At 36.8% G+C, this 19,160-nt stretch overlaps 1 protein-coding gene across 5 annotated transcripts in view; it reads right to left on the bottom strand.

The window, feature by feature from the left end:
- The window catches only part of ATRN (attractin), a 172,299-nt gene that overhangs the window by 88,522 nt on the left and 64,617 nt on the right, over positions 1-19,160 (bottom strand). For all 5 annotated transcript variants that reach the window (XM_016139006.2, XM_036229603.1, XM_016138745.2 and 2 more), the window contains exons 2-6: positions 17,736-17,819; positions 14,535-14,648; positions 8,732-8,860; positions 4,823-5,028; positions 3,613-3,781 (exon numbers count right to left, since the gene is read on the bottom strand). In XM_016139006.2, coding sequence (XP_015994492.2) covers positions 3,613-3,781; positions 4,823-5,028; positions 8,732-8,860; positions 14,535-14,635 — 605 coding nt within the window. In that variant the 5' untranslated portion in view covers positions 14,636-14,648; positions 17,736-17,819. The remainder of the gene's footprint in view (positions 1-3,612; positions 3,782-4,822; positions 5,029-8,731; positions 8,861-14,534; positions 14,649-17,735; positions 17,820-19,160) is intronic.

Here is a 19,160-nt window from a genome sequence, read left to right as displayed (position 1 = left end):
TATGGGTTCAGGTAAAAAATCCAGGCTGCAGATATAAATTTGGGAGCCACTAGCACAAAGGCCAAGATATTACACGAGATCACCAAGGGAGTAAATACACACTCTCACAGAAGAGGACCAAATGCTGAACCGTGGGGCACACCACCATTCAGAAGTCAATCAGTTGAAAAGGAATCAGTTAAGGAGGCTAAGAAGGAATAAACAGTTAGAAAAAATATCAAGACAATGTGGTGTCATGGAAGCCAAGGGAAGAAAGTGTTTAAAAGAGGGGGAAAGGACTGGCTGTATCACGTGTTAGTGAACGATCAAATAAAGGGACAACTAAGAATTGAAAATTTAATATTCAGCTCCTCAGTCAAACTAGCCACATTTCAAGTGCTCAATAACCACATGTGGCTAGTGACATGACAGTGTGACATGACAGTATACAGAGCAATTCCATCATGACCGAAACAGAAACTGTCTACTGGACAGCTCTGATGTACAGAAACAGAAGACAGAATAAAAAGGCACAGATGTACGTCAAGGCTAAATGTGGTGGTGGGAGTTTGTGCAAGTCCTCTCTGATATCCTTTATCGTTCAAGCTAGAAACAGGAAGCAATGCCATTAGCTAAGAATGAAAATAGGAAAAAATGTGGTGGAGATTTGAAAAATGAAAAGAACGTATGATGCCTGAGCAGGAGAATGAAAGAAGAAATGAAAAAGAATCAGTGGATTGTAAACCCATAAGGCCCCGTGGCAATCAAAGGATTGCTAGAGTTCACTTGGCTTCTTAAATCCATACATGCATATCTCTTTCCAAATTTGGGCAAATTTTGGACATTATTTCTCCAAATAGTTTTTCAGACACATCCTCTTTCTCTTCTTAATGAACTCCTCTGGTAACAGAAATATTAAGACTTTTTTTGTTACAGTCCACAGGCTTCTGAGGTTCTGTCCATTTTTTAATACTCCATTTTCTCTGTTGTTCAAATTGAAAAATCTCTACTGTTCTGTCTTTACGTTCACTGATTCTTTTCTCTGTCTTCTCTATTCTGCTGTTCAGCCTATTCACTGAGGTTTTGTTTTGGTTATTTTTCAGTTTCCCAATTTTTTTTTTATATCTTCTATTTCTTTGGTGAGACTTTCTAATTTTTATTTGTTATGGGTGTTTCTATAAGTGCTTCTTGAAGCATTTTTATAATGGTTGCTTTAAATTCCCTGTCAGATAATTCTAATAACTGCATCATCTTGGTGTCAGCCTCTCGAGTGCCTTTTCTCATTCAAGTTTAGATTTTCCTTGCTCTTAGCATGACAAATGATTTTCAGTTAAAATCTAAACATTTTGGGTATCACAACATGAGACACTGGATCTTATTTAAATCTATCGGAGAAGGCCTCCTCTGACACTACCCCAGTGGGGAAGAAGTAGTTTGAATCATTACTGCTGTTACTGCCAGGTGGGGGCAGAAATCCAGGCTTCCTATAAGATCTCCACTGATATTGCAGGGATGGAGGAAGCCTCATTACCACCTGGTAGAGGGAAAAAAGTCTCAGCTCCCTAACTGGCCTTCTCTAACACTACCCTGGCAGGGGGCAGGTTACAGTACTACCACATCTTGGCAAGGGTGGAAACCTAGACTCTCCAATGCAGACTTTGCTGGCAGGGGTTAGGGTGAGGTCACAGTTCTTTCTGTGATATTTGGTTGGAATAAAGTGGTTATTGTCTAAAAGGTTTGTTTTAATAGGCTGCCCTTTCCTGTCTTTGGGCTAGACAGAACAGGTTTTCCCTGGGGTTTCTTCGGCTTGTGCCTATCGGCATTTCCAGATTGCCGATTTTTAAACACCAAGTCTCAGACATATGAGACAAAAAGAAAACCCTTAGAATCTGCCAGAATGTCATTCTTTGGGTCCGGACTGTCTTCTTTCTACCTTTCAGAGTTTTCTCATGTTTGTTTTATATATAATGTCCAGCATTTTTAATCGCGCTTACCAGAAAGAATAGGGGAAAGTGACTTATATTTTTTTATGATTTAAAAAAATTTTGTTTTTCATATTCTATTTCTAAAGGAGTACATGTTGTGTTTATTCACTGTGTGTTCCTTCTAGGTTTGTCTGCAAGTCTAAAATTATTTTAAAATTCTTTCCTAACTTCTATTATCTCATTTCTGAATTTTTCTAGTTCTGATGTATTATTCTTTCATGTTTTATAATTGTATTTTAGTTTGCTTTGGAATACTATTATAATTTTCATCATTTTGGTGAGCATATGTTTCTATCTTTGTGTATGAAGGAGTATTATTCTACTCCTTCGTCTTTTTTCTTGTAATAACTTTTTATGAGATTTGACCTTGATATTTTCCTGTTGCTCAATTTTAAGTAAAATTACTTTTTCCTGAATTTTCACAGGAAAGGCTTGGTTTAGGATAGTTTTTCTAATTTCTCAGCTCTCTAGCTCACTCTTCTGTTGTTATGGTACAGTGTCAAATATATAGCAGCTTACTTGCTGAGATTTCCTAACTTTGTTCCCTTCCCTGTTAACTGGACTTTCTTTTAATTTGTCTCTACTGCTCTTATCCTATTCAATGTGAGTTCTACTCCTAGCGGTTTCTCCTCAGTGTGGAGCCCCTGCAAAAAGACTATGGCTGGTTCATTTTGAAAGTTAATAAGGCACAAATTGCTCCAGTCCCTTCAGATCCTACTACAGATCCCTTGAACTCACCCCATTTCTAGAATACACAAAATCTTTCCAATTCCAGCTGTTGTTCTCAAAACAGCTGGCTGAGCTTTTGAGTGAGTCTCTTTCGGGGAACACTAGAGCCTGTTGGTGGGCCCATCACTCCCCTTTGCTTACTCCTGCACAGATGCTGATACTACACAGATCTTGCAGCTACCATGGGTGGTTTAGCCCTACTCATTTGTATAGATACCTCTGACAAAGTTTTGTTACAGATGTGACTCATGTGTTTTTGATTTTTCTATCTTAGTTGTTCTGTATGTTTTACTGATTATATCTGCAGGGTTTCAGAAACTATGCCACCACTACTCTATTTCCATAATCATTTAAAGAACAAGTGCTGCGTTTTGACAATCTTCATTAATAAAAAAATACCTAGAAAAATTTTGCCAGGGCACAAAATCAGCATGAGTAATTGTTGATAAATTTCTCCCCAAAATCAATCTACATTGCTAATTTCACTGGGACAACATAGATGAGTGGCATGGTACCAGCAACTAGACCTTGAAAACTGGAAAATATCAGACGATGGTATTATTTCCACTAGCAAACTATAAATTCAAACCATTTGACCTATAGATATATTAATTAAATAAAGAGATAAAGTAATCCCCTATTTACAGAAAACCTACTATATGTACCGAAAGTAAAATATGAGAGACAGTATCTGGAAAAGATGAGTTCTTGCCTATCACAATGAATTCTTTGTGTCCCCAATTTCAAAAACTAAGAATATGTCAAAAAGTCTGGACTACTACCAAAATATTAACAGGTAATTCCATTACCTTCCATTTTCCCAGGTAATGGAATTACTGATGATTTCTTTTTGCTTATCTCTACCTCATGAATTTTCAAAATGGAAAACTAGGCAACTTGGAAGTGTTAAAAAACTTACGCTAGAACCATGCTGTAATCTGAGTGGTTGAACATATATCCTCCAATGACCCACATTATATTTCCATTGACCACAGCTTTGTGAGAGGCTCTGGGGAGCTTTAGGTTAGAATATTCTTCTCGAGTCCAAAATGACTGGTCAGCTGGTACAAGAACTGAACATCCAGGACCTAAAAAAAAACAAATTAGCTTCATAAAATGCAGCTTTAAAATTACTGTATTTTAAATTTTAATCACCTAAATGTAACAAATATCTAAAGAATAATTAGTCTTTCCTTTAGTGTCTAAATATCAGGCAAATCTCTTTAATTTGTGCTTTTAATTTACTCAAAGTTAGTGACCAATGGTAATCTCTTAAAAAAATCACAATCACATACTTTCTAATGATCACCTAACCATATCCAGGTTAGAGTTTTTTAGTATTTTTGTTTGTTTAAGTAGCCTTCAGAGGAAAGAGTGGACAAAAGAATTATTAATTTCAATGAAAAACTTCAGAGCTAAAATGTAAAAACTAGTCCCTGGAGGTAAAATATAAACTATCCATTTCCTGGAAAATCAAGAAACACCATTCTTGGGAGGTTTGGCTTCTGCTGCAACATTTGCACTGTGGTAGGTACTCAAATGGTTTAATTATTTAACCCTAGATGTCAGCTAAACTGAACAAACTAAAGCATTTAAACAAGCACATTTCCTTTCAAAATAAAAGTGTTCTGAGGAAGGGATAAATATATAAAGAAAATCAGTAACAGCTATTATCACCCACACCTTAAAGAATTTGCTAAAGCTTCTTTAATAATTTTTATATGCGGATAACCCCATTAGCTATCTGACTGCTTTAGAATTCTACTATATAACTGACACCAATTTTCTCTGAATTTACTGAAAGCTTCTGAGGAGATAACATTATTGTCAGCTCTTGTCCCACCTCCCAGCCTTTGATCTCTGCTATGTCTTCTTATGGCTGAGACCAAGTTCTCCAACTTTCATGAATGAATTGCAAAGAACGGCAAACCCCTCCACAATTCTAGAGAGACCACAATCACATATCTGTGAAATTCAAAGATTTGTAAGAAGCCCAATAAAAAGATGTGAAAATCTAAACACTACCTGATCTTTGACTAACATAAATGGTATAGATACTAGGACTAATCTACAATTTATTAAACTAGGAATATACCGTAAATTGGAAGAAAAAAGAAAGAAGCTCCTACCCTGCCACTCTGGGAAGCAGGAACATCCTTTGATATCACTTGAATTGCAGATGCCTCGATGAGGAAAACCACAGTTATTTACACAGTGTGGAATGTCACATGCTTCCCCTTTCCAGTTTTCAGAACATTCACATTGAACGATGTTGCTGCTATTACTGATCTTACATTCACCTCGGCCTGAGCAATTATTTGGACACATGTCAAAACTATAAAAACAGTGGGAGAAAATTCAATCAACACAAAACAAAATTTGGAATAATTTAGCAGAACATCCTCCCACACAAGGTTTAAGGATCACACTGTCTCTCCAATTCATTCACAAGCATAACTGCAGTACTTACCATTTGGCCTAAATGGGGTCACACAACACTGCATGGCTAATCAAATCAACCTCATTGAATTCTCTTAAGAAGAAATAAGAAATTACAAAGAGAGATTCTTGCAAAATATCCAGGCTTAGCTCCTTGAAGGTGGGATGACAATTCTATTCTTGGTAGCCCACAAATGATGAGCATTACAAAACTGCCAAGTGCATGCTTAAAGTATGGAAAGGAAAAGGGTATAACAAACTACCAACAATATACTACCAGCTTCATGGTATATGTATTCCTCTGGAGAGTCTTTGAAAGTTTATAAAATTTTTAAAAAGATTATTACTCAGGTTTGTGTATCTAAAACTCCTTAATAAGTTTATCTACTCATTTGAGATGGAAGAAAAGGGAAAACCAGCTTAATATAGGAGTTTAACTATAACGTGTCTCATAATAATATGACTTAAAATAATTATATTGACAGCACTTTGAAAAGACATAATTCAGATTTTGAAAAGCGGGAGGATAACTGAATTATCAAGATACTATAAGAGTACAGATTTCTTCTAAGGCCTGTAAAGAAAATCAGAAAGAAATCTGGTAGCAAAGCATGTTAGAAAATCAGCAATCAGTTACAAAAACAACTAATTCATGTTCATGCCTACCCCCAAATATCAGTTTATGATATATTTATCATAAAAATTTATAAATATTTATATATATACTTTATAATCTGTATGCCTACTTTTCAAGCTCCAGTAAAAAGAATAAAGTATTCAGTAAAAAAGCTGAATGGCATTCTTGTAGGCCTCTAGCAAGTGGGCCTATTGTTTCTATATAATAGTACATACATATAAGTAAAGCGTCAATAAAAGTCGATTTCATCTTTTATCAAGAAAGGGCCTTGTAAGGCAAAAGTTTAAAAAAGAGAGTCTAATTTCAGATTGCTCTTATTATGCTGAAATAACTACAACAATCACACTACAGTGTTATAAAAGACCTAAAAGAAAATTGAGGTACAGCATGTCCATTATGTGTTCAAACTTAGGCCTTACAACCGTATGTCAAATAATTTCCTACAGACACATTTATTAACCATACGTAAGGGAGTAGAACATAACCAAAACTTAATGTTATTGAAATACAAAAAGGAAGAGGTAACCCATAGCACCTTTTAAACTAAAGGAGGGAAAGTATAACTTCAACTTCCCCTTAAACCCTCAACCTCTCGATTCAATGTCTTTAGGCATAGGTTTACTTCAAGTGCCAAAATTAACACTGAGCACTCTTCAGAGCAGTGAGTTACATAACATCTCCAAACACAAAATTTATTTTTAAATCTCTACAACGCGAAAATGGCAGGTAATACATCAAAACATCTCCTTGTATATCTGTCTAAATTGAAGTAATGAGAAAATTAGTCTAATTAATTTTCTGTGCTTAAATATGACTCAGAATGAGAAATAAGATAGAGTGCCAATTTCTATGAAAATAAAACATTACTATTTGTTTTTTTCTTCTTTTAAAAGAAAATTAATGAACACCTGAGTAGCTGTGGGTACAAGTCTCAAGGGACCCCAGCTGATGTCAGCCCAAAGCTAGGATTCAGTATAACCCAAGGATAACGGGAATATGAATGACAGAGTTTTAGCATATGCTTCAGGGATTTTTTCTGGGAATAAAAACCATCATTTATTTGGCTTTTCATAGAGTCTGGGACCCCTAAAAGAGTTTAGGACTCCTTTTTAAAAAATAGAGATCTTGAAACCAAGAAGCTAATAAAACTTAAAATAACGTCATCATTCCTTCATTTAACAAATACTAATTCTGTTCTCTAGAGGAGATCAAGGCTTCCTCCTGCACCAACCAGGGTAAGAAAAACATGCATTCCTGGGGAAGATACTGGCTATAGAGCTAGGAGAAGAGCTCTCTAGTGATGATGGGCAAAGGGCTTCCAATGTTGAGGAATGCTTAAATTGCCTTCTCTCTTAGGGGGCACCCTCCCTGGAGTTTCTCTTCTCCCTCAAGACTGCTACAGTGAGGGGCCATGTAATAGTGAAGCCTGTGCCTTCTAGCCCATGACCTAGGTACCTACAGGGAATCCAGAATGGGGTCTGGATGAATGGCCAGCACAATGTTACTCAGAATGTGGACCACAGACAGGTAGCAGCAACATCACCTAAAAGCTTATCAGAAATACAGATTCTCAGGCCCCAGCTCTGCTGAACTATAATCTCTGGGTAGGACCCAGGAATCTGTGCCTTCATAAGCCCTTCAGAAGTTTCCTGTGCATGTGAAATTTGAGAAGCCCTGTCATAAACCAACATCTCCCCTCTCTCTCATCCCCGTCAGAAAGGAACGTCTTCATAGAATGTCCTACTCTCGATGCCATGACTTTTTAACCTTCCTTTTTGAACTGTGTTTCCCACCAGGCCCCTGGGACTATTCTCCCCAGCTAAGGTGACCTAGAGCCTCCTTTGCTTACTCAGGCTGACAGCTGCCAGTTTCTTCCTTCTTGAGACTTTCTTCTCTGGGCTTCTATAACAACAAAGGCCACTGGCATTCCTCTGTCCTTTAGTTGCCTCAGCTGTTCCTCTCTTCACTGTGCACATGCCCTTTAGGCCACTCAGTCACTGTCCAATGACTCCCAGATGACATCCCCATCCTTGACAGCAATTCTGAGTTCTAGATCCGAATATCAATGTCCTGCTTAGACATCTCACATGGACCCAACCAAACTCATCAGCCTCTCCCCTCAACACAGCTTTTATGTCTGCTTATGTCACTAAAAATCACCTTGCTAGTACTGTGATAAGCTGTCCAGGGTGCCAAGTCACAAACCCTGGGTGCCTGGAAGACTGAACACCATACCAATCAAGATAGAGACAGCTTTACGTTGGCCTGAATGAATACTGGGATCCTGAAAAAATGGGCTGAAAAAGAACACATCCTAAAGGTTACAAGTGGAAGTTATTGCCTATGCCAGGAGCTGGCAAACTTATTCTGTAAAAGGCCAAACAGTTTTAGGCTTTGTGAGCCACAGAAGCTCTTTATCGCAAACCACTTGAATAATGCATTTTATGAATTCAACTATTTATGAAAAGGTACATTTCTTAAGACAACACACACACACGTTAGCCTCTCTCCTATCACAGCAAATTCTAAAAGCTGCCTAACTCTGTCCAGATTTTCTCTGTAACTGCAACTAAATGTTGTCAATGGACCAACTACTGAGTACATGAAAACTACTATTTTTTAAATCATACTTAGCAAAAATCCGTTGTTTTTATCCAATAGCAGGAAAATGCCTCTCTATTCCAGAAGAAGCTCAACAGCAGCAAGACCTGAGGTGACACTGTGGTCCCACCACTTGGACAATCTATCATTTCCCTCCAGTTTCCTCATTTATAAAACAAGTAGAAAAATAGTGCCCATACCTGAGTTTTTAAAAACCTTTAAATGAGAAAATCCATGCAAACTGCTTAGCACAATGCCTGGCACACTGTAAGCCCTCAATACATGTTAGTCATTATTATTGTTAAAACAAAGTGTATGGTCTTTTGTATAAAATCACAAATATTAGACTTAAATATCTTACTTGTAAGTTATATTAAATCCAGTCAAATTATAAGCAGCATCACTAAAAAAATGCAGCAGGGCATAACCTGATGTGGCAACAACCTCGGGGACAGTCTCATTGCCGTCTCTCTCAGGAACGATGAGGCCGCTGAAATGAAAACACATTCCTTGTAAAGGGAAGCACAATCGCAGACATATCACATGGTGGCAGACACAAATTCAAAGCTGGAATTCATCCTTCTAATTTAAAAAGCCACTTCCAGGAAGGGGGAAATTCCTGTGATAAATGTGTAATAAATGTATGGTGCTTCCTATTAGTTCCAGATCCTTTGAGGAACAGTTCTGACTCTTTTGCTAGGCTATCTTTTATTCTGGGTTATATTTCTATTGAGATTTGAAATCAATGGCCCTATTATTTTTTTTTTAAATAAAACTTTTCATAATGCTTCTTTGAAAAACTGAGTAAACCTCTAACAATCATAGAAAACAACAAACTTGGAGTTGATGAATGCTGAATATACACTATTGAAAGACAAAATGTAAAAATATAAATAAGCTCAATAAACAAACATCCATAATCCCAACACTTATTAGCCTGATCTATTTTCTTCGCCTAACTGATATCATATTACATACATCTTATATTCTCTTTTACAAATATACCATAAGCATTTCCTTTGTCACTAAAAGTTCCCTCAGAGCTTTTAGGATCTCACTCAGAGCCCAGCACACAATAGTATTTGTTGGGGGCATAGAGAGGGAAAAAATTACTAAGTTAAAGGGCCTAAATGATGGCTTTAAGACTCTTGATCCATAATACCAATTTGCTTTCCAAAAGAGATATGCCAACTTAAAATCCCATCAAATAAAAAAGGGCCCATCTCGCCTTACCCTGCCACCAAGAGGAATTCCCAGTCCTATTTTAGCTTAGCAATTTAATACGTGAAAAGTATTTTTTAATTGTGATTTTGAGTTTCTTTGATAATCCTAAGGTTAATCATTTTTCCGATGTTTATTTACCTTCTGCATTTTTTTCTTATGCTATATCTTTAGACCAATTATCAATGCACTATTATCATCACCAACACAATCAACTCATTCTATAAAAGCCTAACTCTTTACCAGGCCCTGTGCAGTCTGCTCCACACACGCCATCCCATGAACAGATATCTATCTCATCTATTATTTACTTCCCTTCACTCACTCGACCCCAGCCACACTGGCCTCTTTGCTTTCTGAGGGCACACATCAGGTAAGCTCCCACCTCAGGACCTATAACAATCTTAAAAGCTCATCTACTATGACTGACCAATTCTATTTATTTGTGAAAGAAACACTTGCTTATGTGCACAAAGGGAAACATACAAAAATCCTCACTGCGGCACTACCCAGTACGGCAACAAGTTGAAAAATAACTAAATGTTTATCCACAGTAAGCTGGTTGAATGAATCATGATATATCTGCAGGTCTGCAGCAGGGCTAACAAGGAAGCCATTAAGCATTCTGATAAGCAGAGGAAAAAAACAAGCTGCAAAACAGTGGGCCTAAAAGTGAGCTCCTAAAAGCTCTGAGGGAACTTTTAGTGACACAGAAAATGTTTATGGTATAATATTTGTAAAAGAGAATAAAAGATGTAATATGATATCAGGTGAAGAAAATACATCAAAATGCTAATAAGTATACATCTGCATGCATTTATATAAGTGCAGATAAAAAATGACTGAAAGAATACACAAGCAGTGTATGAGGTGGAAGAGGGGCCAGGATTTTCATTCAATGAGAGTTTAATATGAAGACAGAACTTTAGGAACCCTCGGACTCTCAAGGTGGTCCAGGGGTTACAAAACAGTGAAGCATTTTCTACTATATAATCAACTAGCAAATATTTACTAAGGCCTTACTACCTGTGAGTCATGTTTCTAGGAACCAGGAACACAACAGTGAAGAAGTTCCTGCCCTCATTAAGTTCATGTTAGAAAAACAACAAATAAGAATAGATACACACACATTGCGTCCCCAATGTGTATATATAATGCCAGGCAGAGATAAATGCTATAAAGGGAAATAGAACAAAGTAAAAGAACAAAAAGGTGTTACTTTAGAAAGAACAGTTAGAAAAGGCCTCTCCTGCAAGAGGTGACATTTGATCAGAGACCTAAATGAAGATTTCAACCATCATCATGCCTTTATCAGTTTTATACACCAGAACCCCTTGAAATGCTGAAAGGGTAAGTAAAAACAGGGCCACCTAGAAATAGCTATGTCAAAAGCAACTTTCACAGAAAGAAATCCTAGCACAGTTTCAGTCACATGTGGGAGACCGTGCACTCTGTTATGCTGGCATGAGCTTCAGATTCAGAGATATGTACTCTGACTCTTGCTCCACACGCCTGGGCACATCACTGACATCTCTGAGCCTCAGTTTCCTCAAATATACTATGAGAGAAATCCTATCTACCTCACAGTAATATGAGAATCAAACTGCTAAAGCACGTGAAGTGCTTAAACAATGGCCTACACCAGGCAGAGCTCATTAAGTGGTAGCTGATGGTATTTCTTATTTATATGGTGGGGACACTTCAGTGTAGAAGATGAATGGGAGAATGGGTAGAGGGAAAAGAATGGAGTCACAGAAGGGGTGAAAGGGCCATCTGTACTAGATGACCACAATGCCAGAGAAAGGAGTCAGCTTCCCCACTGTCAGAGGAGCTTCTGTGTTTGCTTCTTTTTACTTCAAAAACTTGAAATTGTGACACCTTTGGAATGTGCTGTTTTCTCCTAGTGTAAAAATAAAACAATTGGTTTATGACAAAAATAAACTATTACAGAATAAATGAACATGAACACAGCCTCGACCCAGAGTGCAAGGCAATGGAAAATGTGTGAGTGAGAAAGTGATGCTGTAGGCGTGACATTCAACTGTCAACCTGAGCCACCTCCCATCTCCTTATCCCTTGCCCCTAAATAAATAGATAAATGCAGGCATAGCTTAGGCTGCAGACAGTTGTTCAACTTGAGCAAATCAAGAACTGCTTGCCTTGGAGTTCTTCATCTTATATTTTAAACACAGTTTTTAACTGTTTAGAACCATTTTTGAAAATCACTGAACTAAAATAATTTCTTAATTCCCCATAACTGTCCCAGACAGAAATGGGCTCTCTGAAAATACCTGGGGCTCCTCAGTTTGACACACCTGTCTCCTTACAAGACCATTTGCTACTCCGGGGCAGGGAGATATGGAAGGAAAGTAAAAAAGATCTGGAAAGTTGCAGGTAGAAGCCCAGAGGGGCGGAGGCAGGCAAGGTCTATACTTCTGACTGGCAAAGGAGGGTCCAAGAACACAAGAGATATGCCCACTTTTGACGGCTTTCTCAAACTGTGCCATGGTCTGATCACGGTTTCAACTCAGTGCTGGACAGACTGACTCCCACTTTCACGAGACTTCCTAACAGCTCTTCCTGACAGTCTAAACGACTGTCTATTAACATATGACTTTCTAAAAATAAAAGTCTAAAAGGAGAGGAAAGCTATTCTCACTGCCCCATCACCACTACCACCTCTGCATTTCCCTACCAACAGGTCCTAGCAGAACAGCTGCTCAACAAAGGTGCTACATTTGTGCATTTGTTGAACTGAATGCACCACAAAATCATAAAGCTGTAGAACTAGAAAAGACTTGCTCTAGTGGTTCTCAAATTTGTCTAGTAATAGAACTGTTTATTAAACAAATTTTACTCAGCACTTCAATATATAAAAGATAAATGTGATCAACCAGTTTGAAGTCAAATTAAACTTCATAGTTTACAATACACCCAGAGAAAACATAGTACAATACCTTCATTTTAGGTTTTAGAAGCTGAAGACTTGAGCACTTGAATGACCAGCTCAAGTTCACACACAGTCTAAGGCTGAACTCAGATTAAAAGTCCACATCTTCTGAATCCTGTGTGGTTCTTCTTTTCTTTATTGGCTAAACTACCTGCTGCCAGGCTCTCTCTACTCTGGGCCCCCAGCATGTCACCAGTGGGTTGATTCCTCTATCCAAAGTCCTCTTGACCCAACGGCACTCCTCAGCTCCCCATTTGTAACAGTGCCCCATGGCCTAAACAATCATTTTCAAATTGTTCTGCATATCAATGCTTTAGAGGTTTTGTGTTTCAGGTAAATTTCTATTTTAAAACATGTATTTTCCTTACTGTAATTTTAGAAAAATCATACTCAAATATTATATCATAAATTAAATTTAAACATAATCAGGGGATTCATTTCTATTATCAGTTGATCAATTTTTTTATAGAAACCTAAAAATTCTCCTGTTGTATGTACATATACTTTGGCTTCTCTTAAAAGTCATTAATTAGAACAATTATATATAGCCTTCTGCTTGTTTTGTTGTTGCTGTTGATTCATAAGTCTGCCCACAAATGCCCAGTCCAGGTGAACCACAGGGTTACGCACACTTGCTTGGTTGATGTTCCCACAGGCTACTGGCAAGCAGATTCAAAGTGCCTAGGCACATAATAGAGACTCCATGAATTTGGATTAATGATCTAGTATCAAGTGAACCCCAAATAAGTCCTATCAAGCTAACATTATACTATAGGTAGTTTTTGTGCTTACGTTAAAATTTGAGGTGCCTTTGCATATAATACAAAGTATGCTTCAAATTCTGGCATAAAGATATACATGTCCAACACTTAGCCAATGGTGTTTTAATGCTTAGCATGGCCTATCCATCCTGTTCTCTGGCACTGGTTCTTAATTCAAAGATAGGTTAACAGACTTCTAAGCCAAAGGGAGGGGAGAACTACAAGAGCACATCAGTCCCCTGGTCTCCTTTGTCCTTTGGCAACTTGTATACAGTTTACTCTCTTTTACCTCCTCACCCACGTTAGCCAGACCAGCCCCAGGTGAGAAATACAAAAAATATTTGTTGAACTAATTTTTTTTTAAAGTCAGAAAAATAAAATGTTCAAGGAAAAAAAATCTAGAAAGTCAGTTGCAAATGGATAACTGACAACTCTGGTTCCCCAAGGAAATATGTGTTTTAAAATAATGTTTTTAAAAATATTTAAAAATATATAATTTTATAAATCCTCTATCATGTAAAAGGAAGAAAAATAGGATGGTCCTGAATTCTCGTGTAGTCAAAAAGATAATAAACAACACAGCTACTTATTGTTAATAAAAACTAAAATTCCAAAACAATTCAGAACACCCCATACATTTAGTGTTAAGCTCTTTTAACTACTAATACAAAATATACTTGAAAAAAAATCAAAATAATAACTGTATAGTTCCTCATTCTCCTCATTCACAGGTAGCCACTGCTCATTTTGCGTATTCTTCCAAAAAGTTTCCATATTAAAAGCATACACATAAACATAAACACACACACAATATTTGAATTCAACAAATAACTTCTGAGGGCCTATGCAATGAGGAACACAAGATCTAGATGAATGTGGTTCTTAATTTAAATTTTTCATAAAGTATTATTGTTCGATATGTTATTTACAAAACATTTTAAAAAGGAAACTTCGCCACCACCATGAGAAGCAGGTAAACTTGATATTACTATCACAATTTTATACCACAAGAAACTAACAAGAGAGGTCAAGTACTCTGCCCAGAAACTTACCCAGTAGCTACAGGAAACCAAGTCAGGCCTAGTGATTAGACCCCAAAACTAGTATACCTCCCGTGAAATAAATGTCTTAAGTGACAATAACGGTGAGTTCAGTAAGAATACAATCTAGGAGAATCATCTGAATTCGGAAATCACACAACGATTATCTAGTACTTATATGGCTGAGCTTACCTAAAGGCAGCAATGAGTGGTGCATAAATTGAGTCCCCATCATAAACATACAAATGGTCCCAACTACACTCTGTAGCAAAATGATTGAAACGAAGTCTCATTATTCTATTTGGCCTGGAAAAAAAAAAAAAAACAATAAAAAAAAGTAATTTATAATAACCCTTATAACTATCAAACATTTGAAAAAATATAGATTTTTAAAGATTTTATAGGGATAAGAATTTTAGCAAACAGTATTCATTTGTCAAAGATTTACTTAGTACTTGCTATGTGCAGGAGACCACTGAACATGCAATAGTAAACAAAATAGACATGGTCTATGCCTGTTTGGGCCTTAAGTCGACATAGCGACACAGCGGCCATTCTTTAACAGTCTCTGAACCAACCCATTAACCCTTGCATTTCTGTACTTCCTTATTCAACTTAAGATTCCACACTAGATCATTTAACAACACACCTGCCAATTCTCTAAACTGGCCTGCCCCTCTGCCTTTTCATGGAACTACCTGGCAAAAGCCCTGGTCTAGATGAAACCAGTTATCTGCTCTGGCTTAGACTGAATCCAAAGAAAACTAAGCCATGCCAGAGAAAGTCATACCATTGGGTAGGCTGGTTCCAGTATCAGTTACTGCTCACCAACTTCAAGTGACACTTTAATTCTGCCAGCAGTCCTATACAAACTCTTTCTTCCCCTCTCTGCAATTGCTCAATAACTCAATTACTATTTATAACCATTCAGTCCCACCTCCCTGCTTATGTTCGGCATCCAGACAAAAATCCTTCAAAGTACCATTTTCCAAAATAAATAACACCTACCTACTCCTCCTTCTACCTCTCAAATATTTAACATCTCTCTCTCTCATCTGGAACTTCTACGCCCACATTTAAATGTCCTTAAGTATCACATATTTTACAAAAATACAACAAAACATAAAAAGCTTCAAATCCCAGCACTCTCTCCTTCCAGCTATTACCCACCCTATCCCTTTCTCCTCTTAATACAGTGAAATGCTACAGAAGACTTTGTTTTCTCCATTTCCTCATATCCCACTAACCCCTTCACTCTATACCTGGCTTCAGCCCAAACACTCCACTTAACAAGCTCCTGGTAAGAGCAACACCATTTATTTCCTGATGATACCTAATTATATGTCTCCGGCCTGGACTTTTCCTCTACCTCACACTTATTTGTCTAACATCTCTAAGCAAACAACTAAATAAATACATAAACAAGTAAACTCAGAGATGAGTACTGTGAAGAAATTAAAGGAATGTGATATGGTGGTGTACAACAGGTGTAGGGGAATGCCCCAGAAAGCTTTGGAGATTAGAATGATGAGAGCTAAACCATGTGAGAAGCTTGGTGACAACGCTTCAGGCAGAGGGAATGGCACAGTCTTAAAGTATTAGGGAGAAAGAAGTTGATGTGTCAGAACAATATGAAGAAAATCAACATGTCTGAAACACAGCAAACAGAGGGAACCACATGAGATAAGAAATGAGAGGTAGGCAAGGGGCAAAAGCAAAAATCTGGAGGCCAATTTCAAGGCCATTACAGGGGCCCAGGAAAGTGAGGATGGTGGTTCTTACAATAATTATAGGGATGAATATGAAAAGGACGATGTAGATATATTTGGGAGATATTCTAGAGGGAAAACCGACAGAACTTACTGACAGGCTAAACGTGGGAATAAGAGAAAGGAGAGATTAAAGTTCTCTGCTTAGGCTGAGGAGGAGCAACCACTGAAAACACATTCAGAGCAACAGTAGAGAAGGACATCAGACAGAAGTAAATTGGCAGAAAGGGCAAGGGCAGACTACTCTAAGAGCAGCAGTTCCCAAAGTGTGGTCCATAGAATGCCAGGGGCCCTGAGACCCTTTTAGAGGGGTCTAAGAGGTCAAAACTGCGGTCACAATAAAACTAAGCTATCATGTGCCTTTATCACCATGTTGGCATTTACTAAGCTTTCAAGTGATAACTAGAGTTTTGGGAAATTTATATCTCTCCCTCAGATACAACTTCCCAATAATTAAAACTTCCTGATGAGAAAGATGGTGATATTAACTGATGTGATTTTTAAATACTATATAAAGAAATCTATCAACATTTGGGAGATCTGCAAAATTCAGTGAACCAATATTTTCCAAATGACCCATATATCATGTTATAAAACCATGCAGAGGTTAAAGATCCATTCAAAGTACAAGAAAACAAATAGATGTTAATTTAACAAGTTCCAAAAGTTCATTCACATTATTTCAAATTCCATGCTGCAATTTATTTTTAAGAAATTACCACTTGTCAATTTTTTAGTATAGTATCAAAGAAGAAAATCCACAATCATTTAAAAGGTCTATTAAAATCCCCTCCCTTTTACTACTATAAATTCGAGTGAAATCTAATTTTCTTCATACTTCACCCACAATATCATATTGTAACAAAGTGAATGCTGAAAAAATTATGATAATCCAGCTGTCTTCTATTAAGCCAGAGAAGAGATTTACAATGTAAAGCAATGCCATTCTTTTCACTAACTTTTTTTAAATACAGGGTTTCTTTTTCATAAAAATATGTCATTTGTGCTAATACATAGTGGGTTTATTATTCTTCGGTTTAAACTGAATTAAATATTTCTTAATTTTAAATTTTAATATGGTAAACATACACATAACTCACATAAACAAAACTTACTTGGAATTCTAAAAATTTAAGAGTATAAAGATATCCTGAGAACAAAAAGCTTGACAAACACTGTTTTAAAGGTTTTCTATGAAGGGAAGAAAAAGAAGGAACCAGCTGAGGAGCACAGGAAGCCCAGAGAAGGAGCTGTTTGGGCAATAACAGTTTTTCTGACTTTCCTGCCCACAGTAAAAATAGGTACTTAGGATAATGACACAATATTATAATTTTCTTAACGTTTTAAATAAACCCTTTAAAATACTCAACAGTTTACTACAATTGAAAATATACACATTTCTGATGTGTACAATTCATTTGCAGCATTAAATCAACACGAAACTTTTTAAAGTAACAATGACGAGAAAAATAAGAAAATCAAATTCACTTACAAAATAAAAAGTTATCAAGTAAAAATATTTTAAGTACTTTATGCTCAGACTATTAATTTTACTTGTAGGAAAAGAGTAATGCCACACTGAGCTCTATCCTGAAAAAAAATTAAATTAGTCATTACTACTTACTGTCCTTCAATGAGCCACGTGCACTTCGTTTTATATTTATAATTTCCAGGTCCATCTGTTACAAACCCAGAAGATCCAGTTAGTCTGTAATTAAAAAAAATAAAACTTAAATCCGTCAAAATATCTATATCAATATCTTTCTTAATTTTCAAAACAATCCAAGTTAAGTACAGTGAATACATTAATGCATGCTATTTAACCAGAAAAAAGGAACTGGATAGTTATATTCAGATTACACAAATATAGATAAACAAATATATACACTTAAGAAGCTACAAATATACTAAAACGAACAGGACTGAACAACAAAAAAAATCTAAATCCTTCTGAGATGGGGAAATCATATTTTGTACCATAAATATGGCCAAAGAATTTTAATATGAGTTGGTTTTTTAAAAATGAGATCACACAGTAACAGTTACAAGTTTTTAATACAATAACACCACAGACAGCATAACTGTGCTGGACAAGCACATTAAACCCCAACACACAACAGACCCACCAGAGCTGTTTATCTGTGGCTTCAGAAGTGGCAATCTACGGCACTCCATCAGCAATGTACATCAGTATCTATCTTCCCACACTCATGCCAAGCCTGAAGTTCAGCAATATTTTTAGGTCTTGCCAACACAACAGCATTTCCAGTATTTCGTTAATGTTTTGACTGATACTAACCCTAATGTTTGACTAACTTCTTATATGTTTTGTTCATTTGCATTTCTTCCTTTGTGAATTTAGATTCCATGTTCTTACAAATGGCCAACAAATATAGGAAAAGATGCTCAACATCGCTAGCTATTAAGGAAATGCAAATCAAAACCACAATGAGATACCATCTCACACCTGTTAGAATAGCTATAATCAACAGGACAAATAATAACAAATGTTGGAAAGGATGCGGAGAAAAAGGAACCCACATATACTGCTGGTGGGATTGCTAATTGGTACAGCCACTATAAAAAACTGTATGAAGGTTCCTCAAAAAACTAAGAACTGATCTACTGTATGATTCAGCAATCCTTCTACTGGGAATTTACCACAGAGACTTGAAAACCCGTAACCGAAAAGAAACTTGTACACCAATGTTCAAAGCAGCATTATTCGCAGTGGCCAGGACATGAAAGCAACCTACGTGTCCTATGATAGATGACTGGCTAAAGAAGCTGTGGTAGATATATACAATGGAATATTATTCAGTCATAAGAAGAGATGAAATTTTACTGCCACTTGCAACAACATGGATGGACCTCGAGATAGTCATGCTATAAGCAAAATAAGCCAGACAGAAAAAGCTGAAACTCACATGATAACACTTTTATGTGGGATATAATACTAAGTGCAACAAATGAGCAGGACGAACAAACAGAGACTCATGGACATGGACTATAGGCTAGTGGTTACCAGAGGACTATAGACCAGTGGTTA

This window comes from Rousettus aegyptiacus, unplaced genomic scaffold (genome assembly GCF_014176215.1).
Source record: "Rousettus aegyptiacus isolate mRouAeg1 unplaced genomic scaffold, mRouAeg1.p scaffold_m13_p_12, whole genome shotgun sequence".
In the NCBI taxonomy this organism is placed as follows: domain Eukaryota; kingdom Metazoa; phylum Chordata; class Mammalia; order Chiroptera; family Pteropodidae; genus Rousettus; species Rousettus aegyptiacus.
The sequence above is the reverse complement of the archived record's forward strand: the minus strand, read 5'-3'. Positions and strand labels throughout refer to the sequence as shown.